At 50.7% G+C, this 11838-nt stretch overlaps 1 protein-coding gene across 1 annotated transcript in view; it reads left to right on the plus strand.

Annotated features, from left to right (window-relative positions):
- The window catches only part of EVPL (envoplakin), a 30669-nt gene extending 22680 nt beyond the window's left edge, over positions 1-7989 (plus strand). Inside the window, exons 19-24 of the mRNA XM_054221678.1 lie at positions 562-755; positions 1258-1408; positions 1976-2059; positions 2145-2255; positions 3299-3391; positions 4202-7989. Coding sequence (XP_054077653.1) covers positions 562-755; positions 1258-1408; positions 1976-2059; positions 2145-2255; positions 3299-3391; positions 4202-7651 — 4083 coding nt within the window. The 3' untranslated portion in view covers positions 7652-7989. The remainder of the gene's footprint in view (positions 1-561; positions 756-1257; positions 1409-1975; positions 2060-2144; positions 2256-3298; positions 3392-4201) is intronic.
- Positions 7990-11838: the final 3849 nt, after the last annotated feature.

Raw genomic sequence — 11838 nt, forward strand, 5'->3', positions numbered from 1 at the left:
CAGGGATGGGGCAGCCACAGCTTCTCTGGGCAACCTGGGTCAGGGGCTCACCACCCTCACAGTAAAGTTCTTCCTAATGTCTAACCTAAATCTCCCCTCTTCCAGTTTGAAGCCATTACCCCTTGTCCTATCACTACCTGCCCTTATAAAGTTCCTCTCCAGCCTTCTTGTAGGCCCCCTTCAGATACCAGAAGGGGCTATAAGGTCTCCCTAGAGCCTTCTTTTCAATATGCAATGAACCTCTTAGCATCCAACCTCTGTTGCTCCGCCACACACCTACCCCTGTTCTTTCCTGCTCCTGTTCTCCCTGCCCCATCATTAGCTCTCACCCTTGAATCACAGAGACCCTTTTTTGCCTTCCCCAAAACTTCTCCCTTCTGCTCCATGCATTGTCCAACCCACCTTGATTCCCACCTTCTTTACTGAACAAGTCTCGCTGCTACATCTCTCCACGTTGCATGTCTATTTTGGACTAGCCCCTAGGCACGGCATAGTTAAGGAGGGTGTTTCTGGTTGGTGCATCAACTGGTGCAAACCTGGAGGTGTCTTTTTCCCCTGCAGAAGATGAAGAGGGACCTGGTGGCCCAAGAGGACTGTGTGCTGAAGCTGAACCGGGCGCTCAAGGATGCTGAGCACAGCTGCAGCGCCGTGCAGAACAACTTCCAGGAGTATTGTCCCGACCTGCCCCGGCAGAAGCGGGAGGTGCAGCTCCTCAATGATCGCTACCATGCCGTTGCGGACCAGCTGGATCAGCGGTGAGGAACTATGGCATCGTCTCTGCTCCTCTTAGATAACATGGACCAGCATTAGTCAGAGTCCCGAGAGTACCTTCTTCATTGCAGGACCCAGACCCTGACCAGGTCTGCCCTGCTGTGCAGTTGCCACCTTCCTAACACAGCACAGGCTTTGAGCTTCCAGGTCCCTGCGAGAAGGCAGTCTTAAATAGCTGACTGCTCGTCTCTGCCTGACCCAGTGACCCTACCCCGAGGGACCTGTGCGCTTAACGCTTCTCACGGGCATTGCTGCTGGCTGCCTGCCTGTTTCCTTCTCTCATCTCCCAGGTTGTGTTCATACTGCAGTAGCAAACCTGATATGCACAGAGTTGTGCTCCCCACTCAGGGACCGGTTGTCACCCTCCTGTTTATGTTATTTTGGTGTTTGTTGTGGTGACATTCTCACCATAGTGTCTTTTTGGGAACTTGCACATGAATCTTTGCCCATCCCCTTAATGTTCCTGTTCAACTTTGTGCTGTGCAGAGAGAAGACCCTCAGAAATATCAGTCTCACCTACCAGCAGTTCCAAAACTCCAATGAGAACCTGATGTTCTGGATGAACAACCTACCGAAGCACCAAGTGAAGACCACTGATGGGCCAAGCCAGATCAATTACAAGCTGCAGGCGCAGAAGGTGAGTTTCAGGGCAAGTCTCATGATGTGTAAAGCTACAGCGATGGGGAAATTGGCTTGTGAACACTATGCAAAATAGTACCAACCAGCTCCTAGCTGTGTACTTCACCCATCACAGTGAATGAACTAGAGCAAGGAAAACAATGGATTGCAGCCCACAGATGATGTATCTTGCCCTGCTGCGTTCATCTACAGTGCTGGTGTCCTCATCTATGCTAGCCCCGCCGAGGTTGATATCACACCCCCAGATCCTGAAAGATTGCACCTTGTTGCATCTGGGCCCTCCTGCATCTTTCTCTCCTTGAGCAGATCCTAAGCTGACTAGCTCAGATGATGAGATGTGAAGGTCTCTGTGTTGGCTGCTATTTATCTCATCATAAATCAGCGAGGCAGGTCCTGGCCAGTGAGAGCGCTGCTGCGATCCTCTAAAGCCCAGGAGGCTTTCCTAAACGTCGTCTTGTCTTCACCTTTCCGTCGGTACCAGGCTGAGCTACTGCTCTTGCCTGCAAGAGTATTACTGGATTGCTGTATCTCAATCTGTCCTTAACATCGTGTGTCTCTCCTGCAGAGGCTGGTGGAAGAGATCGAAAGCAAGGAGCCTGAGAAGAACGCAGTGGTCAGACTATCCCGGAACGTGCAGTCCACACTCAATGTATGGCTGGGTTTTCCCATGTAGCACTCCCTTAGCGTCTCACTCAAGAGATCCCAACTGATTCTTCTGTTTCTGCTCCGAACAGGACTATGAACTCCAAGCAGGCAAATACAGCTCTTCTCTGGACCCTTCCCTGACTGACTTTGCTGCAAAGAGGCTGCGTGTGACCCCCCTACAAGAAAGCGTCCAGGCACAGGTAAAATGTTAAGATGAAGGTGTGGAAACCATTGGCTAGCTCCTTACTCAAGTCCCATGTGCTCTGCAAGGCCTTAAATCCACTCTGATGGCCACAGCTGATTATGGTCCTCATCTCAAGGACAAATGTCATCAGGGATCTCTTTGTCCAGAGCAGCATGTGAGATCCAGAATTAGGGCTGTGTCTGGTACCTTTGGTTGAGATTGCTGGTGATGCCTCATTGCCACATTGTGTGTGAAGATAAAACTTACCAGGGCAGGTGTGCGGGCTTGCACAGGCATCTCTCGTTGTAGGTGAATTTGATGTTCTCCTCCAAACCCTTTTATTTACACATTTCCTGCATTTGGGATCAACCAGATTGTTGTAAATTGTTATTCTTTTGCCAGATCTCCCTTGAGACTTGGGTATTACTTGGTATATAAATATAAAACTGTTGCCTCTGTAGAAACAGCTCTATTTCCAGAAGAATCCAAAACTTTTTCTAGGAGTGGTTTAGAGGAGGCGTTCAAACCTTTGTCTCAGCCCTGCAGAAGCATGGCAGAGTGCGGGTCATTTTGCACCTTTCTGAGGATTACTGCTGAATGGTGTTTGCTGTGTCACATCTTCTCCAAACCTGGGGACCTGTTTTACTAGTGCATTAAAGACACTTCCCTCTACCTGGGCAGAAGAGATGAGCAGCTACTGGGGACAGGACTGAGCCAGAGCTCCTCTGTGCTCTTCCCAGTTACACCCCTGTTCTCCTGCATCACCTTGGGCTGTTTGCCAGCTGCCATCCAAGTGTGGACCAAGGTGAATTTGGAAGTCTGGAGCCTGTGTAGGCCAGCCCGCACCTGACAGGCATACAAATAAAGGGGACAGGATCTCCTACGTGAGTCCTTAGACTCTGTGTCTCTCTAGAAAGTCAGATGTGAAGACACCAAGCCCTGGAACAGTGCAGTACACCAAGTGCATTCGGGTGAAAGCAGGGGTGGGAGAGTGTGCCATCCAACAGACCTGCATCAGGGTGAGGCGGACAAGGCTCTCAACCGCTGTTTCTTTTTCAGGAAAATGACGTAACCAAGCTCTACATGGAACTGGCGGCAGAAAATAAACAGCAGCTCAGCCGGCTGGAGTTTGCCAAGAAGATTGTTGAGAAGGTACCAGCTAACAATTCCTTGCAAGATGGGGGGTTGAAGTGATCTTTCCAAAGCTGTCAGAAATAAGTTCAGCCTGGCATCCCCTTGCCCCTCCCAGAATCTCCACATCCAGGAGTGTGGAAGAACAGGAATGGAAACCCCTGTGAGAAAAAAAGACCACGAGTAATCCCAGTTTCACTGACACTGATCTTAAATTCTGACTTTCATCACCTCTGTGGGCCTTCTTTACTGAAGCTGTGGTTTATAGGGCTCTAAAGTCCCATTCTCAGCTGTATCTAATCAGTGTGCACAGACCAAGAATTTCAGATTCATCTGTGGATGTGGCTGGAATTTAGTGCTCACAACCTTCTGGAAATGCTTCAAAGCAATAGGACTTTTATGCCTTTCTAGGGCTTGATTCACCTGTAGGAAAGGTCTCTGGTCTGGATGACTTTCAGTGTGCTCAGGAAGGACAAGAGATTAAACTGGGGTGCTGTGTGATGCTGCCATGAACCCCCTGCACAGCGGGGACTGGCCATGTTACCCTCCCTCAGCCGCGGATACAACAAGGCAGCACAAAGCACCTTTGTGGGGTGCTGCAGAACCTCCCTGAGAAGGAGAAGACACACCAAGTCAGTTAGTTGAGATGGTGGGAATGTGTCCTCAGTTGACATTTACAAATAGCCTTATTTGGAGGCTTCCCAGGGATTCTGTGCCTGTTCTGTCTCTTACCGTGCCTTGTCATGGAAAAAGCTTCTGCGCCAGATTCGAAGAGTGACTTGGTTTCCCTGCCTTTTTTTTTTTTAATTCTTTATCGTTCTTCCCTTGCAGAAGGAAGTGCATGAGGACATTGAAGCTGTACACAAGCAAACACAGCAATCTGAAAACAAAGCCACAAGAAGCAGGGAATCTGAGGGGTTGAAATCACAGCTGGCGGAGGAAAAGAGGAAAGTGGCCAAGATTGAAGAGGACCTGGAGGAACACAGGAACAAGCTGCTAATGTTGAAGACTCAGAAGCCGATTGAAAGAGTGGAAGAAAAGGAGGTGATAGAATATTACAGAGACCCACAGGTGGAGAGCAACCTGTCTAAGATGGCACAGCAGATTGAAGAGGAAAGCAAAAAGAGGCAGAGCCTGCAAGAAGACATTGAAATGATGAGCCAGAAGCTTGCCCAGATGGAGAGTGAGAAGAAGGTCGTTCCTGCCCAACTCCTCACCAAAGAGATTACAAAAATTGAGAAAGATCCCAGCCTGGAGAGCCAAGCAGCCAGTCTTCGTCAGGAGATCAAACGTCTCCAGGAGGAAAGCTTGGCTGCTGCTTCCGAGCTTGAGCAGCGTAAGAGAGAGCTGCACATGCTGGAGCGAAAGCAGCCCAATATCCGAGAGAAAGTGGTGGTGAAGGAGTTGATCAAACTGGAGAAAAGCCCAGAAATGCTGAAGTCCGTTAGGGCCCTGCAGCTACAAATTGATGAGGAATCCTTCAAGAGGAAGTCTGCAGAAGAAGCAATAGTGAAGGTGAAGAACAAGATTGAGGAGGTGGAAAGACTAATTGAAACAGCAGAACCCAAAATTATTGTTAAGGAGGTGAAGCAGGTAGAGCAGGACCCAGAGTTACTGAGAGAGTCTTCCAAGCTTAAAACTCTGATTGAAGAAGAGAGGAGCAAGAACTTGATGCTTACAGGTGAGCTGGGAGAGCTGCAGAGCCAGTACAGTATTGCAGAGAAGCAAAAACCAAGGGTAGAGGTTAAAGAGAGGGTCAATGAGATTTTCCTGGTGGATCCTGAAACGGAGCGGCAAATTGCACACCTGAAAAGGGAGCTGCAGGAAGTTACTCTGAAAAGGGCAAAGATTGACAGTGAAGTGGAAGAGGCCTTAGCAGAGCTCAATGTCCTCAGGTCACAGAAGCCAGTGGTGGAGCTTAAGGAGGTTATAGAAGAGGTGGTGAAACATGAGAAGAGTCCAGAGATTCTTAGAGAAATTGACAGGCTGAAACAACAGCTCAATGAACTAGTGAACACCAATGGCAGGACCCAAGAGCAGCTCATTAGGCTGCAGGGTGAAAGGGATGAATGGAAGAGGGAGAGATCCAAGGTGGAAACCAAGCTGGTCAACAAGGAAGTCATCCGATATGAGAATGACCCGCTCTTGGAAAAAGAAGCTGATCGCCTCCGTCAAGAGGTGCGTAACATGTCTCAAAAGAGGAGAGCTGCAGAGGATGCAATCTATGACTTGCAGAATAAATACATGCTACTGGAGAGGCGAAAGCCAGAGGAGAAGGTAGTTGTTCAAGAGGTGATACTGACTCAAAAGGATCCAAAGCTCCGAGATGAACACAACAGGCTGAGCCGGAGTCTGGATGAGGAGGTGAGCAACAGGCGTCGTCTGGAACGTGATGTGCAACAGGTTCGTGCACTGGTGGAAGAGCAAGAGAAGTTGCTCAACTTTCAGGAGGATAGAAGCAAGAGGCTTGCACTGGAGAAGGAGATGAGACAAATTACCTTGCGAATAAAGGAGCTGGAGGAGAGCCCAGCCCCAGTGCAAGAAAAGATCATTATGGAAGAAGTGGTCAAGTTGGAGAAGGATCCAGTGCTCGAACAGTCTGCCAGCAACCTGCGCTTGGAGCTGGACCATGAGAAGATGGAGGTGCTGAACTTGCAGAGAGAATGCAAGAACCTGCAGATGCAAGTTGATGTCTTGCAGAAAACAAAATCCCAGGAGAAGACCATCTACAAGGAGGTGATTCGAGTGGAAAAGGACAGAGCACTGGAGAGTGAACGTGCGCGCATCTGGGACCTGCTGAACAGGGAGAGAGGAGCCAAGCAAAAGGCAGAGGAGGAGGTACGGCGGCTCAGGGAGAAGATCGAGAGAGCTGAAGGCATGAAGAGGACATGGGCTCGTGAAGAGACAGAGCTGCAGAAAGCCAGGAACCTGGCCATCCAGGAGAGAGCCAACTTGGAGAGTGAACTGCGGGAGCTGGAGAGGCAGAAGCAGCAGAAAGTCCTCTTCCTTCGGGAGGAGTCCAAACTGCTCAACCAACGGACTGAGAACGACAGGCAGAAGAAGAAGCAGCTGGAACATGAGTTTTCCCTGTTGGAGGCAGACATCCTTAGAGAGAAGGACCAGATCTACAACAAGGAGAGGTTCATTCGAGATCTCCAGTCACGGGTCAACCGGGAAGAAATCAATCATGAGACCCAGATGAGAGAGACAAACCTCTCCACCAAGATCTCTATCTTGGACCCTGACACAGGGAAGGATATGTCCCCTTACGAGGCCTATAAGAGAGGTATCATAGACAGAGGCCAGTACATCCAGCTGCAAGAGCTGGAGTGTGACTGGGAGGAAGTCACCACCCTGGGCCCAAATGGGGAAGTCTCACTTCTCCTTGACAAGAAAAGTGGGAAGCAGTACTCCATCGATGATGCTCTAAGGCTGAGGAGGATCACAAAGGAGGAGTACCAGTTGTATCGGGATGGCAAGATTCCCATCTCTGAATTTGCCTTGCTGGTGGCTGGGGAATCCAAGCCTCCTCCGTCCCTCTCTATTGGCTCTATCATCTCCAAATCCCCGCTCTCATCACCCACCACCCACCAAACCCAAACCTTCTTCCCCCCAGCCTCACAGAAGGGCTTCTGTGATGACACATCGCCTATTGCTGGGGTGTATGACACCACCACTGACACCAAGTACAACATCAAGACTGCTGTTGCGAAGAAGCTGCTTGATCCCATGACGGCTCAGAAGCTCCTGGAAGCCCAGGCTGCCACGGGGGGCATCATAGACCTCATTTCTCGGGACCGTTTCTCAGTCCACAAGGCGATCGAGAGGGGGCTGATTGACAGGACCTACATGCAGAGACTGCTCAATGCCCAGAAAGCTTTCACAGGGATTGAGGACCCAGTGACCAAACGAAGGCTGTCTGTAGGGGAAGCAGTTCAGAAGGGATGGATGACCAAAGACAGCGCTTTCCCCTACCTAGAGGTCCAGCATCTAACTGGAGGGCTCATCGATCCTAAGAAAACTGGTCGCATCCCCGTGCTGGAAGCTGCCCAGACAGGGATGATAACAGGCGACCTGGCCAACAGACTCCATGATGAGTCCAACTATGAAAAAGATCTCATTGACCCTGTCACTAAAGAGAAGATAAATTACAAGGAGGCCATGGCCCTCTGCCAGAAGGATTCGCTGAGCAGCCTCCTGCTGCTCCCGGCCACATCGGAAGGGTATCAGCGGTACCACCAGGCGAGCCGTTCCCCCAGGCTCTCGCGGTTCAGGCATTGAATGGGTTCAGGCACGTACTGGATCTGGTTCCTTCAGGAGTTCATCCCTTCCAAACACCTCTCCCCATGGAGGCAGCAGCGATCACAGGAACGGAGCGTCTAGCATTTAGGGCTGCATACTCTTCTGTCTTAGCTATCTGCTTCCCAACGCAGCTTGGCCGTGTGCGGAGGAAAGCGTGATCGTGAGCACGTAAGGGCTTGACACACCGGGGTCCCCGCAGTCCCCCGGGTGCTGCTGTGACAGCAAAGGGGGGTTGATTGCGAGAACTCCACTGGCAGTCGGTTAAACGCAGTTATGCCCAGAAAGGGGGGAGAGCCAGAGTGTTGGGTCATTCTTCTGCATGCAATAAACATAGAAAGTGTGTCTCTGTGGCTGTGTTGTCTCTGCAGGCTCAGGCTGCAAAGCAGCCGAAGGCACGGCTTGTCCTCCCCCCACGCAATTCTGTGCCCTGCAGCCCAATCTACCAAAGGGTTTGCAGGCTCTTGCTCCCCTTAATCTCACAGCGCTGAACCCCCTGCATTTCTTCTGCCTGTGAGTCCATATTTTTGAAGATTTTCTTGACTCGCCATCCCTGGAAGTATTTAAAAGACGGGTCGACATGGTGCTGAGGGACGTGGTTTAGTGGTGGTTTTGGCAGTGTTGGGTTCATGGTTGGACTCAATGATCTTAAAGGTCTTTTCCAACCTAGACGATTCTATGATTCTAAAACTGAAAAACAATGGGACTTGCTCCTTGGCTATTTGGACACCTCTGAAAGAGGGACTTGGTTGCCAATGGGTGCAGTTCCAGGTTATGTTTGATCCAGTCTAAGTGCGGGCAGCTACTGAATGGAGCAGCCCCCCTGTCCCCTCCAGCTGCCTGTCCCTGGTGCCTCTCTGCCTGCAGACCTGTGGTGGTGTTGGCTGCACAATGACCTGTGTCACTTCACTGAGCTGTTGGCAGAGGAAGCCAAGCCCCAGGCAAAACCAAACCCTGTTGAAGTAGATTATTTTGGCACCTTGTCTGGTACCTGTACAGAGGCAGATGAGCTGCAAGGAAGGGATGACCTTCAGTAGCAGACTGATGATGCTTGCAGTCAACGGTGATGTGAAACTGCTCTCTACAGCCCTTGGCCTTGTCTGCAGGAGCCACCCAGTGTACTGGAAAGTCTGCACTTGCTATTTCTTTAGGTGAGCTTTCCCTCCTCTGTGTAACTTCCACTGCTCAGCCCTTGCTGAAATGAGCAAATCTACCTCCCAGATGCTCTTCCCTGGTATCTACCCCACTGCGGAGCATCCCCTGGCTTTGCGGGACGAGAAAAATTGATTTCTATTGATGTGAGCTGCTCTTCTTCCTCTCCCAAGGGCTCTTTTAGCTGACGCTGTTTGGGAACTCCAACAGACCCAAAATAATCCATAAGGGTAGAGGTTTTCTCCCCCTCCTTTCCCCATCGGAGCAGCAGCATAACCTCTATTTCTATATAGCCTAGCTGGGATTTGAAGTCTGGGCTCCAAGAAGAAATTGTTCCCCTGCTGGCAAGCTCAGCACAGCAACAGGTCCTGTTACCTTCCTGCTGGTAGGTGGTACTCAGCACTAATAATCTGAGTCCAGCTACAGAAACACCAAGTTTCCAGTCCAAGATGTGCCCAGACTCTGCCCCATGCTCTGCAAGGTCCGTGTTTATTGTCAGGCCTATGATTGGTGTCTGTGGCCACCTCAGCTGCCATACAGGGCAATTTTTTGGTTTGAAATGGGGTGAATGCTTGCACACACCCCAGAGCATCTGTTCGCAGCCTGTTTCATCTCGGTAGAGCGCTGCTGGCACACGGGGCACTGTGCATCCCCCAGTGGCTGGTCTGGACCAGCAGCGAGGGCTGGAACTGGGCTTTGATGGACCACAGGATGCATTGGGAGAGAAACCCTGGCCTGCCCTCCTGCCAAGGAAAGCCCAACAGTCCTCGGAGCACAGGAGCACAGCCAGGTGAGCATCGCGTCCCAGTGCGACCAAGGAGCCCTGGGCCAGTGTGGCTCCCAGCAGTCCTCGGGTTCCAGCTCTTCAAACCTGCTGGGAGCAGCCTTGCTGTGCTTTGGTTTTCTTCCCTTTGGCTGGGTGAAAGCAGGGAGGATCCGTCAGGAACGGGGCTGTTGCCTTTTCTGCAGCTCGGCGCTGCTGGACAGGTGAGTTTGCTGCCAGCTTTGCCCTCCCCCAGCTCCGTGGGGCAGGTGCTGGGCTCTCGGGCTGCCCTCCTCACGGCTGCTCCCCTTGCAAAGGGGATAAAACGTGTTTGTTTTTAAAGCAGTGTGATGTTCACGTGGGGACTCTTTCCCGAAGTGCTGGCTAAATAGTTTTGGGGAATGCTCTGTAACTAAGGAACTTGGAGTTTTAGTAATTAGGCAATCAGTTAATCATTTTGGATAAAGTGCTCCCTAACAGCGTGGTGGGAGGTATTTACCTAGGGCTGGGTGAAGGTGTCAAGAGACTATTAGGCGGCTGAGCAGTCTGGCTGGCTGAACAGTCTCCCTTGAAGGCTGGTCTGCCTTTTGTTTCTGTGGAAAAAAAAAAAAAACACTAAAAAATCCTTTTCTGTGCTGTCAAATGGTCCTGATCCGCAGAAAAAAAGCTTGCATCGTGTCCTCTTGATGTGTCCATAGGAAGCACCACACCAGCAGACCCAGCTGTCTGGCAGGGTTGCGAGTTGCTCGGGAGGAGCTTTTCCTCCCTTCTTGGGTGCAGGATGATGGTGCTGCATCGTGGCTCTCCCAGAGCAGTTATTTTAACACAGCTGTTGTTGGTTCCCTTTTCTGGCGATGGGGTTGGGTCATAAATGTTTGAAATTCAGCCTGTCGCTTCATTTTGTCGGTCTAGATGAGCTGTAGTATTTTTATTTATGTTTCTGGATTGGATGAATGTCCTTGGTATTTATTTCTTAATGCAGATCGTTAAAAAAACCCCAACAAATAACCAACAAACTCTTCTGCAAACAGTTTGTCTGGTACAACACGAGCACTTGTTTGCGGAGAGCAAACAACGGAGCGTTGTCTGTACAAAATGAATTGATTTAAAACATGTATGCAAAGGCAGGGAAATGATTGACAAAGCAGAATTCATCCATGTCTCAGAAACGTGCCCCTGTGACCTGGCTGTTATCGTCCAGAGACCATGAGATGCTGCAGGACAATTTTCCTGCCACATGAGGCAAGTGGCTGCGGGAGCCCAGCTGCCTGCTCTCCCTTGCTCAATCAGCAAACCAGCCCTCCCACACGTGAACAGGATAGCTTTTTCCAGGCAGCCGCTCCAGCATGGCTCCTAACAACAGCTTCAAAAGCGAAACAACCCCCACCTGCCCCAAAAAACCTGATCTGTGCAAATTGCGGAGGCGAGAGATCTCCCCAGGTCCCGGTGGCTTCTAAACCTGCAGGGGAAGCAGGGCCCGGAGGGAGGCGAGCAGCAGGCCCCAGGGTGTCGCTGCTGGGATCTGTCAGGAGATGCGGCTGCTACAGTAGGGGTGACAAAGGTCTTTTCGATGTCAGGAATTAAGAAGAGCCACCCGCTGCCTTTTGTTGGGTGGGGAGAAGGAACGAATGGTGGAGGAAGGCAAAGGACAAGAGAGCTTGGCTTTAGACAGGCAGGTCTTGGGGTGAGACGGGCTTTTTCAGGAGGGACTCCAAAGGTTTCTCTCCCCTGTGCAAATTCTCTGGTATCTAGTAGGTGAGGAGGGAGGTTTGTTCTACAGCTGTGTGTGCTGCCGTCTCTCTCCTTTACTGCGTTGTTTATCTGTCATGAGACTCTGGGAATGTGATAGCTTTTGAGAGCTGTCAGGTCGTGCTGAGCTCAGCTCTTAGGTGGGCACACGTGTGCACATGCATGAAAAACTGGAGTGCAGAAGTTTGGCTTCCCTAAGTTAGAAATCTGTCTTTTCAGTATTTAAAAAGTAGAACATAACTCTGAATGGCTTTGTGGCAACTTCTGACGGAAAGCAAGCCCATCTTACTGTACCGAGACAGCACTGGGCTGCAGAACCATCAGCCCCTTGTTCCACAACAGAATTGAGAGCACATCTCTGCACCTGCCAAGGATTTGGGCCGGGCAGGATAAAAGAAAGAGGGCAGGAGATGAGGAAGGGAGAAGAGCTCTGTGCAAAAAAGGACCAGCCAGACTGTCCTGCGTCACTAGCTCCATGGGCCGCGCCAAACAATAAACACCGAGG

The sequence above is a fragment of the Rissa tridactyla genome, chromosome 15, assembly GCF_028500815.1.
Source record: "Rissa tridactyla isolate bRisTri1 chromosome 15, bRisTri1.patW.cur.20221130, whole genome shotgun sequence".
Lineage (NCBI taxonomy): Eukaryota > Metazoa > Chordata > Aves > Charadriiformes > Laridae > Rissa > Rissa tridactyla.